We start from the raw sequence: 13,676 nt of genomic DNA on the forward strand, positions 1-13,676 counted from the left end.
GTGTCGAAATCGAACCACTGGGACACTAGGGAAAAATATTGAAATTGTGGTCATTCCACGGCACCACTGGGACACAAAGGGTTAAGCAAATGTCACATTCGTATGGTTTTTATCCAATGTGATTTGTTTTGTTTATCGTGAGGTCCTATTGTTGATCAAACGACTTTTAACAAGTTTCACATTTATTCGATTTTTCCATTTTGACAGTCCCTTTGACAAAAAAGGGGCGAATGTATGGAAAGACATTCCATCCTTCTTATGATATTGAAAAAATTATTGAGGACATGAAATTACATAATTTTTGCGCCACGCATTGCTGCTCACAACCTCGTCGACAGATTTCGTGCTTCCCCTCGGGCCTTCTCGTAAAATTGATATACGGACATCCGAATGCCGTAGCGTGTTGTGAGTTTCTCAATTAGTAGCTGGTAGTCGTCCTGCGTATCCTGTGGAAGCCGGCAGACGAAGTTCATGGCCGCGCCACTCATTGCTGCACACAACCTCGTCGACAGATTTCGTGCTCCCTCAAGTCGAGCTGTGAATCGGAATCTCGCCAGAAATTCCTCCGAGGAACCTGACCCATCGTATGTCGGGATTATTATTCTCGTCCAGGCCCCCGTTGCGTGGCATCTGATTGCTGCTTTCAGTGCTAGAAGCCATCGTTCCACTAGTCCATTTACCTGTGGGTGGTACGTCGTTGTCCTGTTGTGCTTCGTACCCAGCAGCTGGCTCAAGGCATTGAAAAGCTCACATTCGAACTGTCTCCTTTGATCAGTCGTAATCGTTTCTGGGCTTCCAAAACGGGCCAGCCCTACAACGAATGTTTTGCCTCTGTTTCCGCTTTTATGTCCGGGATTGGGATGGCTTCCGACCATCGTGTGTAGCGGTCCACACATGTCAAGATGTATGTGTGTCCATTGGATGGTGGTAATGGTCCCACTATGTCCACATGAGCATGAGCGAACCTTGATGTTGGCGTGGTGAAAATTCCTATCGGTGTCTGTGTATGACTCGTGGTTTTTGCTCTCTGGCAACTCGTACAGGTCCGTGTCTTGATCTTGACCTCGATCCATTTTACGATGTGTAGGTAAGAAGGAGACTTTGACGCCTGTCTCGCTCTCCTCCTTTTTTTCGTTCAGCACTTAATACCGGTTTCTGGGGAGCTGTTGATATAGTTCTAAGTTAGAACAAAAATCTCTGCACCGGTGTCGACAACCATTTGACAACCGATCAACGGAATTGATAATTTATTAATAATTAAAATATTTAATTTTTTTGTATTAAAAATTCATCCGATCGCAATCATAATCATAATCTGTTAAGATGTATGCGGGATGCTTTGGATGTTTGAGACCGAAAGCAGATTGAGTCTTAAATAAAAACTAAGGAATGATTGGTTGTTTTATGATATCCTCAGACAGCAACCTCCTGACGTCAATCCTCAGGAATTTTCTCCTCCGGTTCCCAAGTGTTCTATCTCTAGATACTGTTTACTTTATCTACACACAGTATGTAGTAACAACAATATTCTGAAACAACTGGTTTCATGACTTTTTCGTTGAAATTTCGAAAACTCCGATTTTCCGCACGAAGTCCACTCCTAGCAGGACTTCGTCATGGATATCGGCCACGGCGAAATTTCACTTGATTATGATTATGATTTGCTCATGCACTTGATCTTGACCTCGATCCATTTTACGATGTGTAGGTAAGAAGGAGACTTTGACGCCTGTCTCGCTCTCCTCCTTTTTTTCGTTCAGCACTTAATACCGGTTTCTGGGGAGTTGTTGATATAGTTCTAAGTTAGAACAAAAATCTCTGCACCGGTGTCGACAACCATTTGACACGGTATGTCACCAATCGTTGCCCGCCAATGTAAGCTCGCTGGGTGGTCCTCTCTCGCCTTTGAATGCCGCCAAATGCAATGCATGGCACATGGCATTCTGTCCATGGCACGAAGTAGCTCAGCTGTCGTCAGATCTCTTCGGTCGCCGACTATTTCTATTTCTTCGTTGCTCTGCTCATCTCCGATTCCACTTGACTGACACCAATGTTGCGTGGACGTGAGGTGGGGGCTTCCAGAATCGGAGAGAAAGACGCAGGAAGTTGTAGTAGCGGTTTATTGGTCTGCTCTCGTTGGCGCTCCAGGTCGGAATGCTTTCCAGACCGAGAGCGCCCCATATTTATACCCGTTGGGCACAATACACATACATGTAAACTATTGGTCGATGAGTGGGGCGATCCCATTGGCCGTTACATACGGCTTATTCATTAGGCGAGGACATTTTGGCGCGAGCGAGAGATCAGGTGATCAGCGCTCGTAAGCCATTGGTCCACGAGCACCACCCACCTAATCTCTACGTTACATTATCAATAATAATTTCAGGTTCGTTGTCAAAATCATATAAAGAGTTATTACTTGGGAATTGATTATTATCGATTCATTCATTTTCAGAATCAGTAGAGCTGCAGAATTATTAATAATTAAAAATATATTTAATTTTTTTGAAAAAAAAAAACTCATGCGATCGCAATCATAATCACAATCTGTTAAAATCTATGCGGGATGCGTTGGATAATGTAATACATACAAGACGGTTTTTTTTAAAACCAGTGTAATCAGATTATTTTTACAAACCTCATTTACGTTTACGATGAAAAAGTCACCGGTTTTTTTCCATGCTTATTTTTGAGAAAAAATTCCTACGGAATTTTATTTCTATGCAATATTAATTGCTGCTTTTATTAAAAATATTATTTTTCACTCATCTCAAACGAATGAAATTACCAAATTTAATGTACAATTTATTTTATTGTTCAATTATTTTTGTAAAATTTCAAAAGTTTCATAACAACTGACCAACATCTGATTTGTGTTTATCCACATTGTTATAACCTTTTGATTTGGAAATTATTTTTAAAGTTTATATAATAAATAGTTATTATTATTATAATTACTGACCTTTTGATCATTTTATATTTTACAAATTACTATTTAACATATGTACATATGTATGTGCTTAGTTGTAATAAAAAATGTTCTTCATGTAATTTTTATTTATTTATTTATTGATCTTTAAGTGGAATTGTATATGAAAAATAAACAAAATGTTAATAATTAATTGTGTTTCTTTATTGTTGATAATATTCCCACACACTTTGGTATTTTTATTGTAAATTATACATATATGTAGGTTCTGTTATATCCTCCTCCCATAATATATAAAATAATTTTTGTCTCTTTTTATAAGATCTTCACAAAGATTATTACACAAAGGCTGAAGAATATCCTCAATGAAAACCAACCGACAGAACAGGCAGGGTTTAGGGCAAATTTCAGGACAATGGACCATCTCCAAGTAATATAAAGTTTTTTTCGGACATATGTCGAGCACCAAGCGTCAAATACAACTGATACTAAAATTATTTAGGATTGTCTGTGGACAACCGTCACTTGACAACAATATAACACCTAAAGCCACTTCTATTAATATTACATTTCTCTGGCGCAACCCCATGAATATCTTGTCTTTCTTACATGCTGAAATTCAAACAGTCAAAATTCAATCGAAATGAGCATGCAGTGGCGTAATTTGCAACCATTTGTAGCAAACCCCTTTCCATGTTCAAATAGGCTATACAATACAAAATTATTTAGAACTAATTAACAGAACAAAATTATTTACAACTAGTAACACTAGTGGGGTTTTTGCCTCATGTGAATTTTTCACTAGTGGAAGTTTTTATCTTGCCAACAAGATATTTATTTATTTATTAAAATAGGCACACATACAGAATAAAATATAAAAAGAAAGTTGTATGGTGAGACAAAAAATAATAATAAACACAAATAAAAATATAATATTCCATTTACAGTGAGCACCACATGGTAATATAAAAAAGTAAAATTACAAAAACATCAAGATTTTAAAAAAAGAAACAGATAAAGTAAAAGAGAAAAAGATAGACAAAGAAGGTGAAGAAGCAAATCAACCACAGATTATTTTCTTCACCTTTGTCCTAAAAATACTAAAAGAGTCACTAAAGAGGTTGGTACAATCATCTAAGCCAGTGCTTCCCAAATTGGGGGTCGCGACCCCCTGGGGGGGGCAGTAGGATTTCTCGCGGGGGCCGTGAAAATATTCAGTAGACAGTACAAATATTCATTTATGAATATTTTTCCACATTACATATTTAGGGAATGTATATATATATATTTAAGGAAATATTTCCCAAACTTGAATGAGGATGAAAGGTACAATTGGATAATAACACAATTTGCCAAGTCCTTAAAATATGATCATATTACGTGGACAGCCCAAGAAGAGTTGATCGATATCAGCTGAAATAATTTGCTTGAAGTGGAATTAAATGAATAAAGTATTTCAAAATTTTGGTTAAGGCGACAGCAAGAATATCCTGCTATTGGAAAAGAAGCCCTGGTAACTCTTATTCCTTTCGCGACTACGTACCTATGCGAAACAACATTTTCGTCATTATATTAAAAAATAAGCAAAGGTCATGCCTTTCCACGGAAACTTTGGAAGATTCTGACATTGAACCCGATATCGATTTGTTATGTAAAAACATGCGACCTCAACTATCGCATTAAATTGTTTCATGTGTGCATAGTTTTTATTTAAAAAAAATGTTTTTAAGCAAGTTCCTATAATTTTGTGTTGAATATAAATATGTGTATTATAATTGTAATAATTACTGCCAAATAAACCTTTTAACTAGAAAAAAAATTTTTAGGGGCCGGGAATTAATTATTTCTGATTTAGGGGGTCGGGACATGAAAGTAATTGGGAAGCACTGATCTAAGCTATCGTAAATACGGCACATACGAACGATTGCACTATTGAAAGAAATGTTGCTTTGACAAATTGGTGGATAAAAAAGATTAGTGCATCTGGTGAATCGGGCATTAACGTTAAAGTTAGTCTCATTTAAAACATGTGTCAAGAGTACCATTAGCAATCTTGTATAATATTAAAAAATCAGAAACCCTTCTGCGCTGAGACAAACTTGCAATATGGAAAAAAGAAAGTCTGTCATTATAAGATGGTAACAGTTTTTAAGACCAGTCTTATAGGATAAATGACGCAAAAAACGCTTCTGGATTGTTTCTAAATGCTCAATATGAGTTTGGTAATAAGGAGACCAAATGATTGAGGCATACTTCACATTACTACGAACCAAACTAATAAATTTGTGAGCAAATGATCAAAAACAAAATAAGATTTTAAAAATTAAACTAAATAAAAGTTTTTTTCATATGTAGAAGATGACTTTTTCGAGCAAAAAAAGATTTGAAGCAAAAAAAATCACATAATTTATACAACTTTTTACGTATGAGATCTTTCATGTCTCAAAAGAAGAGATTTGTTAGCAAACGATTTGAAACAAATATTACATTTGTGTGGCTTTTCCCCCAGTGTGAGATTTCATATGTACAACAAGATGACTTTTTAGAGAATATGATTTTAAACAAATATCACATTTATGTGGTTTTTCGTTGGTATGGGATCTTTCATGTCTTAAAAGGTCATAGTTCCGAGCAAATGATTTGAAACAAATATTACATTTATGGGATTTTACCCCAGTGTGAGCTATCATGTGTGAAACAAGACCATTTTTTCGAGTAAACGATTTAAAGCAAATATTACATTTGTGCAGCTTTTCCCCAGTGTGAGATTTCAAATGGTCAAAGAGACTACTTTTTAGAGAATATGATTTTAAACAGATATCACATTTATATGGTTTTTCTCCAGTATGAGATCGTTCATGTCTCAAGAGTAAAGACTTTTGAGCAAACGATCTGAAACAAATGTCACATTTATGCGGCTTAACCCCAGTGTGATATTTCATGTGCGCGCCAAGATAGCGTTTTAGAGCAAACGATCTGAAACAAACAGCACATCTGTGCGAATTTTCCTCAGTGTGAGATTTCACATGTGCAACAAGATTGTTTTTTAGGGAAAACGATTTGAAACAAATATTACATTTGTGTGGCTTTTCCCCAGTGTGAGATTTCACGTGAACAACAAGATGACTTTTTAACGAATATGATTTAAAACAAATATCACATTTATATGGTTTGTCCCCAGTGTGAGATTTAATATGTGCAACGAGATTTCTTTTCCGAGTAAATGATTTAAAACAAATATTACATTCATGTGGATTTATCCTAGAGTGGGATTCTATGTCATTACACATATTTTGAATGTTAATCTGATGGTCCATTCCAGATTGTGCGGAATGTGGAATTTCAATATCGTCCACCATTTCTGTTATATAGTTGCCCAAAATAAACTTTTCTCTGTTTTTCTGTAAAATAAGACAAACGTCATACAATATTAAACGTTTGAGACACTTTAAAAGCACAGTTAGAGTTAACTTGGGCGCTAAATTTACATTTTCTATAAAACAGATATTTACCTCAGAATCATTAGTCATATTGTCAACGATTGAATCGCAAATGTTTGATGGAGAAATTACATCCATTTCATCTTTCCATGTCAAATCTTCAAGTAAAACTTCTTCCGTCTTAATTTGCACACGTTCAACTAACCTCAGCTTCGCCGTTTCGATACTTTGAATACAAACGTTTCGGAAAGTGTTAAATAATTCCAGATTTTTGACACACACCAAGCATATCGTATCTGGAAAATTGTCACCTTTCTCAACCTGCAAATGAGAATGATAACAACGAATGGTAACGAATTTTAATAGCAATGGATTAAAAATGCCCATAACGGACCGGCATCTGACAGCACTTCTGAATGCGCTGAACCAGTGGATGAGGGTCGTCATAGATGGAGACGGAAGAATCGAGTGGAGCAGAGCACAGACAAAGTCTGCACTCCATGGTGTCGTAAATACAAATGTCCAAGTGACAACTGACCCGAGACGTCAAGACCAACTTTTTTTTATGTTGACAATACTTCAACACCAGTAGCAAAATGAGTGACAATTGGACAAAAGCTAAATTTACTGATAAGTAGTATATAGAAAAAAATGTTCATTTTAATAAAGAAATCATCAAAGATATTTTAATTGTATACTTCATTGTGTATTGTTGTAGAAATATTTAGTACAGGGATGTCATTTCAGTTTTTTCCAGGAGGGAGGGCAATTGTTGACTAATTTGTGATTATTTTTTGTCAAAATGGTCATTATTATATTATTTATCTTCAACATAAATAACAAGTAGACAGTATAAAAATTTGACGTACATTCGCCAAAACTTACTGCAATGCCTGATGGATAAAATTGTCTATCCAGATCGTATTAAATTTGTAGTGTTACGTACACTCGGATTAGGCCGAGTAAGTGCGATCGGATTAGGCCAAGTAGCATCCCAGAGACTGTGTGACCGTTGTAATTGGTTTCGAGGATTATCTCCCCTGAATGCATTAGCGGGGGTAGCAGTAACTCGGTCGCAGTCCGGTAGAGTTCTCAGAATCCACAGCGATAGCGTGGGAAACTTCCGTGGCACATCCAGTACGTGACCATAACAATAGGTAAACAAATCGGACGTCGAAGATGCTCTGAGAGACCTGCCCCTTATAAGGCGGTATTTAGGCGATATCAAGACATTTTGGACGGAGAACTGGCAGTGCGTGTACATATCTCCTTAATCATCAATAAATGCTGTGACACGACTTTGGCCTTTTACTTGGATCCGCCACTCACCCCTACGCAACAGTAGTGATACCAGCCAAAGAGTAATATTGGTCATTCGTCAAAATAAAACTTGCCATTTCACATTAATACTCACCGTTTATGTTTAGAGACTGACCATTTATTATTTATACTGACCTTTTTTATTATTATATTAACAAAAATAGACTAAAATTCTAAGTGCTTAGATGTTTTTAATATGTAATATTTGAAAAAAAGACGTATATCAATTTACGGTTCGGTGATTACTGGTCACAAAGTCACTAAAATCTCTATAACGGAACATCTGGCAGCCGAAAAGTCCATCATACTAACGAGAACTTGAATGCCAAAGATTGTGTATTCGCAATTTTCATGGCAAAAATTGTCTTTATGACCACGGCAAAGTGACGAATAGTCCAATTACCCAATTTACGAATTACGATTTATGTCGTATTATGAGAACGTTGGCTGCAGTGACTAGCATCAATTTGACAGCTGCTTTGGAGTACATATTACACTTATTTGACGTTAAATGTCAGAGCGATTTTTGAACCGTGGCCAGTGCGACGATTCAGATTTTACACACCTTAAGAACTTAACGCAAAAGTCTTAAAATGATTTACGTATTTCCTAAAATTTTTGTCTGTTTTCTGTTTTTGAACAAACAAACAAAACTTATTAAATTGTATTCACAATTATTGGGGTCCAGATTTCAGGTCCATTTACGAACGAGATGGTCACGCCATATTTATTGAACACTAGTTGTTTTACCCGGCTTCGCTCACTATTTGTAATATAAACGGCGTAAACATGGCGAATCTAATTTATTTATTTATACAGGTAAAAACCCATTTAAGAAAATAACATAATAAAAACATATTATACATATAATGGGGGATGAACGAATGAGACGACTGGCATGTTAATGCACGTGTTTTATTTATGACAGCTGAAGGCAGAGTGAGGTGGCCAGCTCCGAACATAATCGAGTTGGTCCCCACTCGCAGGAAGGTGACCAAACTCGACCATGTCGTATAGCGAGCCGCCACATCATAATGAAATCTTATAATATAAAAATAACAATGAAAGAAAAAAGAATAAAAACATTTAATGAAATCTTATAATATAAAATTAATAATGAAAGAAATAAAGAAAATCAGAAAATATGGTAAAAATTCAGGAAACACAATATTTTGAATGGATTCTATAAACCAGGGTTTCCCAAACTTTTTCTGCAATGGAAATTTTAACGGAACACTAACTTTTTAGGTTGAGTAATTTCTACTAGTAAAAATAATTTTTTGTTTTATTAAAACACATTATTTATTTAGTAATTACTTTAAGATATAAAACTATAATATAATATAAACATAAAAATGTGAATAAATAAATATCTGGTGTGGCGTCGAGCCTGTTCCTTCACTTTGACTTCGTTCCATAATAAAAAAATCCCGCTTCGCATAAATTCGTTGTAGAAAACGGAAGTGAAACAATAATAGCTTGTTTTGAAAAATTGGGGTACTCTTCTGACAAACTCACCCAGAAATCATTTAAAGGCTGATCTTTGTATTTTTTATGTTTCAAATCGAAGTCACTAATTATATCAATTACATTTTCATAGTCACTTGCGCTTAAGCCTACTGGTTTAGCTGTCACGGAAAATGGATTCCGAACCCAGAAATCGTCCTCTGGAAAATATTGCAAACGAGTTGTTTTCAAGGTACATATGTAACATAGTGATCTAAAAATACTTTGGAAACTTCTTCATCTACTTTAAAATTTAACTTAAACATCAGTGGAGATTGATCATCACTCGCCTTTCAATATGAATAACTTTAAATGTGTTGCAGTGTATAAAACCTTTCCAAATTGTCACGGAGCACTGGTGTTCCTCGGAACATAGTTTGCGAAACGTTTCTACACAAGGAATGTACATATACATACATTCAAATAATTTTTATTTTTTAAATTGTTTTAAATTACGCCAACTGGCACGCATGTAAAATAAACAAAAAGTAATGTGAATATGAGTCGTGTAGTATTAATACCGTCTATAATGGTTTTTGAACAAATTTTCAAAACTCAATACAAATCATCCGTATTTCCCAGGTATGAAGACGGAGATGAGTTGTGTTATGAAGAGGGAGTAGACATATTGGGGAGTTTGCATTGGATCTGCTGAAATGGAAGAAGTAGGTGTGGAATTATGACCATTGATTGGTTAATGTATGGGACTTATTTAAAGTGCCCATTTGAGCCTCAAACAAAACTTCACCAATTAGTTTTTCTGCCATGATTCGTTGCATTTTGGTTCCCGTTTGGTTTCATTTAACTTCCCGTAATACATTGCCAACATGTTTGGCGTAAAAATCGTGGCGATCTTCTTTACACTTAAAATGTTCTTTAACTGTCTTCAGTACATCAGTGACCAGTGCTGTATTAGAATAAGGTCGTTTAGGTGGTCTTGTTCTTGTGTGGGGCATAGATGTCGATGCTGGAGAGTTTACAGTAAGGTCCCCTCCTGCAATATTTTTGTTTATATTTGTTCTCTTCAGTTTCAGTAAACGACAGAAGAATGGAGAAGCATAGCAAAGGATTTTGAAGAAAATTGGAATTTCCCGCACTGTCTCGGCAGCTTGGATGGATAACATGTTAACCGTTTGCCTGCGGCCGTCTTCTATGGATGCTTTGGGCGACAAGTCTGTAGCGCGGCTGTCTTCCATAGAATTTCTGAACTTTGCACGGGATTTTGAGGCTTATATGCGCCTATTTCAACCGTTTTAAGGTTCAAAATTGGTTGAATATATTACTGAGAGTTGAATGCCATCTATTCAATTTGCTTAAAATGAATATACACCAGTCAAAATTAGTTTTTTGTGGAACCATACTGAAACCTCGTTTATGTGACGTCACGTCTTCATACAATTGAGACGATACCTCTCAATTTTATGAACAATGATTATTTGACAATTAAGCCAAAACTACGAGATATATTATGTATTTTATTGTTTAAAATAATACTTTATGTGTTAATTAACATATCTGGTTACTTGAGTAAATATTAAAATCTGTATTTAAGGTCGAAAACTCGATTGCCAAATTCGCGAAAAAGGTGCCGCCGCGTACAGGGCTTGTTCGCTATTATATTGCCGCGGGCAAAGGGTTAATATTATTCTCCCGAGTGGAAGTGGTTCGCAATTTTATAACTACAAAGGTCGCCACAGTCTAGTGTAAATGGCATTAGTGGATGCAAATTGTACATTTATCATGTGTAATTTCAGAACTAATGGAAGATTTTCGGACGGAGGAGTTCTACAACACACTTATTTTTGTTGAAAGACTTCAGAACAACTCCTTGAACATCCCGGATAAAGAGACAGTAAACCATACTTCTACCCAGGCGAATGAACAGAATTTGGTACGATGTCAGGTGACCTGTACGCTCTTCGACCTCAAGGTGAATCTTCCTACACACGTTACGGTCTGCGTCAACATCACGGTAGACCTCTCAGGTATTCCGGAGCGTATGTAGCCCCCTCTATAGTTAACTTGGGCGCTAAATTAATATTTTCTATAAAACGAATATTTACCTCATCTTTCCATTTAAAATCTTCAAGTAAAACTTCTTCCGTCTTAATTTGCACACGTTCAACTAACCTCAGCTTCGCCGTTTCGTTACTTTGAATACAAACGTTTCGGAAAGTGTTAATTAATTCTAGATTTTTGACACACCTCAAGCATATCGTATCTGGCAAATTGTCACCTTTCTCAACCTGCAAATGAGGATGATAACAACGAATGGTAACGAATTTTAATAGCAATGGATTAAAAATGCCCATAACGGACCGGCATCTGACAGCACTTCTGAATGCGCTGAACCAGTGGATGAGGGTCGTCATAGATGGAGACGGAAGAATCGAGTGGAGCAGAGCACAGACAAAGTCTGCACTCCATGCTGTTGTAAATACAAATGTCCAAGTGACAACTGACCCGAGACGTCAAGACAAACTTTTTTTTATGTTGACAATACCTCAACACCAGTAGCAAAATGAGTGACAATTGGGCAAAGCTAAATTTACTGATAAGTAGATATATAGAATAAAAAAATTTAATAAAGAAATCATCAAAGTTATTTTAATTGTATACTTCATTGTTTTTTGTTGTAGAAATACCTAGTACAGGGATGTCATTTCAGCTTTTTCCAGGGGGGAGGGGCAGAATTTGACTAATTTGTGATTATTTTTTAGTAAAATGGTCATTATTATATTATCTATCTTCAACATAAATAACAAGTGGAATAACTGCAATGCCTGTTGGATGAAATTGTCTATCCAGATCGTATTAACCTTGTAGTGATACCAGCCAAAAAGTAATATTGGCCATTCTTCAAAATAAAACTTACCATTTAACATTAATACTCACCGTTTATGTTTGGAGACTGACCATTTATTATTGGTTGTGGCTATTTGCAGGTACTATATCTGTGAATTATTGGCTATTTGCAGGTACCATATCTGCGAATTATTGGCTATTTGCATGTACTATATCTGCGAAAGGCGCAAAGCCTTCCCCATAAGACTGCGCCCCATAAGGCTGCGCCCGATAAGGCTGCGCCCCATAAAGCTGCGCCCCCTTTTGGGCCCCATGGGGCTGTGCCCCCTTCGGGGCCCCATAAGGCTGCGGGCCCTTCGGGGCCCCACGGGGGGTGAATCCATTGAATCGAAAAAAAACAAATCGGCGCCTATGGATCGAAAAAAATCGAATCACGTGTTCGATGACGTCACCGATATACGGACGACGACGAAGGATACTTACATACATACATACATACATACAAAGTCTCTTTCCAAATTATATATTAGAAGATAAGAAGATATATAAAAACGGACTGTCGCTAAATATATATATTTGTATATTTTTATGTTTGTATATATGTGACGGACGATCAACCGTCAACCGGTATGGGGAACAAATTTTTTTTTTTTCATATTTTTCTATTTTGAGTTGGTTTTTAAGCTCTTTTTCCTATTATGCTTTAGATTAACACTAGAATAATATAATACTGTGATTACTAACCAAATTAAATTAAAATTGTAAAATAGAAAATGATCAGTAGCTATTAAAATAGATATAAGATGTATTGTGAACATAATTTCGTAATAATAAAAAGCATTTAAAAATCAAAAAATATCTTTCATTTTTTCAGTTTTTTCATTTTTTTCATTTTTTTCATTTTTTCAGTTTTTCAGTTTCCCAGTTTTTTCAGGTCCCGGGGTGCCGAAGGCATTGGGGGCGCTGGGGGCGCCGGAGGCGTCGGCGGCGCTGGAGTATTCCAAATTCGCAAGATATACTGCTCCATCGACGGTTAATTCAAGGCTGAAATTGTCATTGTATAATAATTAGAATAGAAACGGTGAGTACTAAGAAAAGTGATTGAGATGACTCACATGTGTCCCTTCAAAAGTATAAATATTGTTCCTTGTTCTGAGATCTGTATTCCCTTTTACCTATTTGAATTCAATATACAATTAATTTAGTACAATTCATGTGTAAAATATTGATACTTATATTATTTGCATACTATGGTGCATATTCCTTCGTCGTACGACATCCTATGATAGATCCTTAAACGTTGAAACCAGAATGAATTATTGAATATCTGTTTTTATTATAATCAGGAAAACAAAAGCCGGTTTTTAATTATTTTTTTAATTTTAATTGAAATTGTTCTATTTATATCTACAATATACGAGTAGGATTCGATCCGTGAAAGAACTTGTGGCAATGATAGCTAATGACTCGTTCAGTGCTGATAAGTCACGTTAAGTTAACGAAATTGGTGACGACGTTTAACAAAGTACAAACTTTAACCATCAAAGTTGCCAGTCCCGCGTTCCGAAATGCAGTCTGTAAATCCTGGTTTACAAAGAATTTTTTAAAATCTAACTAATGGGTACATGGATACAAAATACGTAGCTGCAAACATCGTATGCATCGTTTCCGCAATC

General features: G+C 36.0%; 2 protein-coding genes across 5 annotated transcripts; one reads left to right on the top strand and one right to left on the bottom strand.

Annotated features, from left to right (window-relative positions):
* Positions 1-3,077: 3,077 nt before the first annotated feature.
* LOC143922630 (uncharacterized) lies at positions 3,078-6,968 on the bottom strand. The gene is made up of 3 exons (XM_077445959.1): positions 6,764-6,968; positions 6,442-6,690; positions 3,078-6,330 (listed from the first exon to the last, which is right to left on the bottom strand). The coding sequence occupies exons 1-3, from the start codon at positions 6,869-6,871 to the stop codon at positions 5,413-5,415; spliced, it is 1,275 nt and encodes a 424-aa protein (XP_077302085.1). The 5' UTR covers positions 6,872-6,968; the 3' UTR covers positions 3,078-5,412.
* Positions 6,969-8,140: 1,172 nt separating this feature from the next.
* LOC143922238 (uncharacterized) lies at positions 8,141-12,843 on the top strand. Of its 4 annotated transcripts, none has more exons than XM_077445461.1 (5): positions 8,141-8,508; positions 9,290-9,388; positions 10,224-10,453; positions 10,950-11,180; positions 12,174-12,843. In XM_077445461.1, the coding sequence occupies exons 4-5, from the start codon at positions 10,955-10,957 to the stop codon at positions 12,242-12,244; spliced, it is 297 nt and encodes a 98-aa protein (XP_077301587.1). In that variant the 5' UTR covers positions 8,141-8,508; positions 9,290-9,388; positions 10,224-10,453; positions 10,950-10,954; the 3' UTR covers positions 12,245-12,843. The 4 variants fall into 4 exon arrangements, with proteins under 4 accessions (XP_077301587.1, XP_077301585.1, XP_077301583.1 ...); XM_077445457.1 differs by lacking the exon at positions 9,290-9,388 and adding an exon at positions 10,748-10,882 and having other exon boundaries at positions 8,171-8,508; positions 10,224-10,665; positions 10,950-11,125; XM_077445459.1 differs by lacking the exon at positions 9,290-9,388 and having other exon boundaries at positions 8,148-8,508.
* Positions 12,844-13,676: the final 833 nt, after the last annotated feature.

Source organism: Arctopsyche grandis, chromosome 2, assembly GCF_051622035.1.
Source record: "Arctopsyche grandis isolate Sample6627 chromosome 2, ASM5162203v2, whole genome shotgun sequence".
Lineage (NCBI taxonomy): Eukaryota > Metazoa > Arthropoda > Insecta > Trichoptera > Hydropsychidae > Arctopsyche > Arctopsyche grandis.

Excerpts from the sequence above, each read along its gene's own strand:
- LOC143922630 (XM_077445959.1), bottom strand. The coding sequence starts at position 6,871 with ATGGAGTGCAGACTTTGTCTGTGCTCTGCTCCACTCGATTCTTCCGTC. Across the intron at positions 6,691-6,763 it reads AGAAGTGCTGTCAGATGCCG|GTTGAGAAAGGTGACAATTT; the intron begins GTCCGTTATGGG and ends TCTCATTTGCAG. Across the intron at positions 6,331-6,441 it reads ATATGACTAATGATTCTGAG|AAAAACAGAGAAAAGTTTAT; the intron begins GTAAATATCTGT and ends CTTATTTTACAG.
- LOC143922238 (XM_077445457.1), top strand. The coding sequence starts at position 10,617 with ATGAACAATGATTATTTGACAATTAAGCCAAAACTACGAGATATATTA. Across the intron at positions 10,666-10,747 it reads AAAACTACGAGATATATTAT|GTCGAAAACTCGATTGCCAA; the intron begins GTATTTTATTGT and ends TCTGTATTTAAG. Across the intron at positions 10,883-10,949 it reads GCAATTTTATAACTACAAAG|AACTAATGGAAGATTTTCGG; the intron begins GTCGCCACAGTC and ends GTGTAATTTCAG.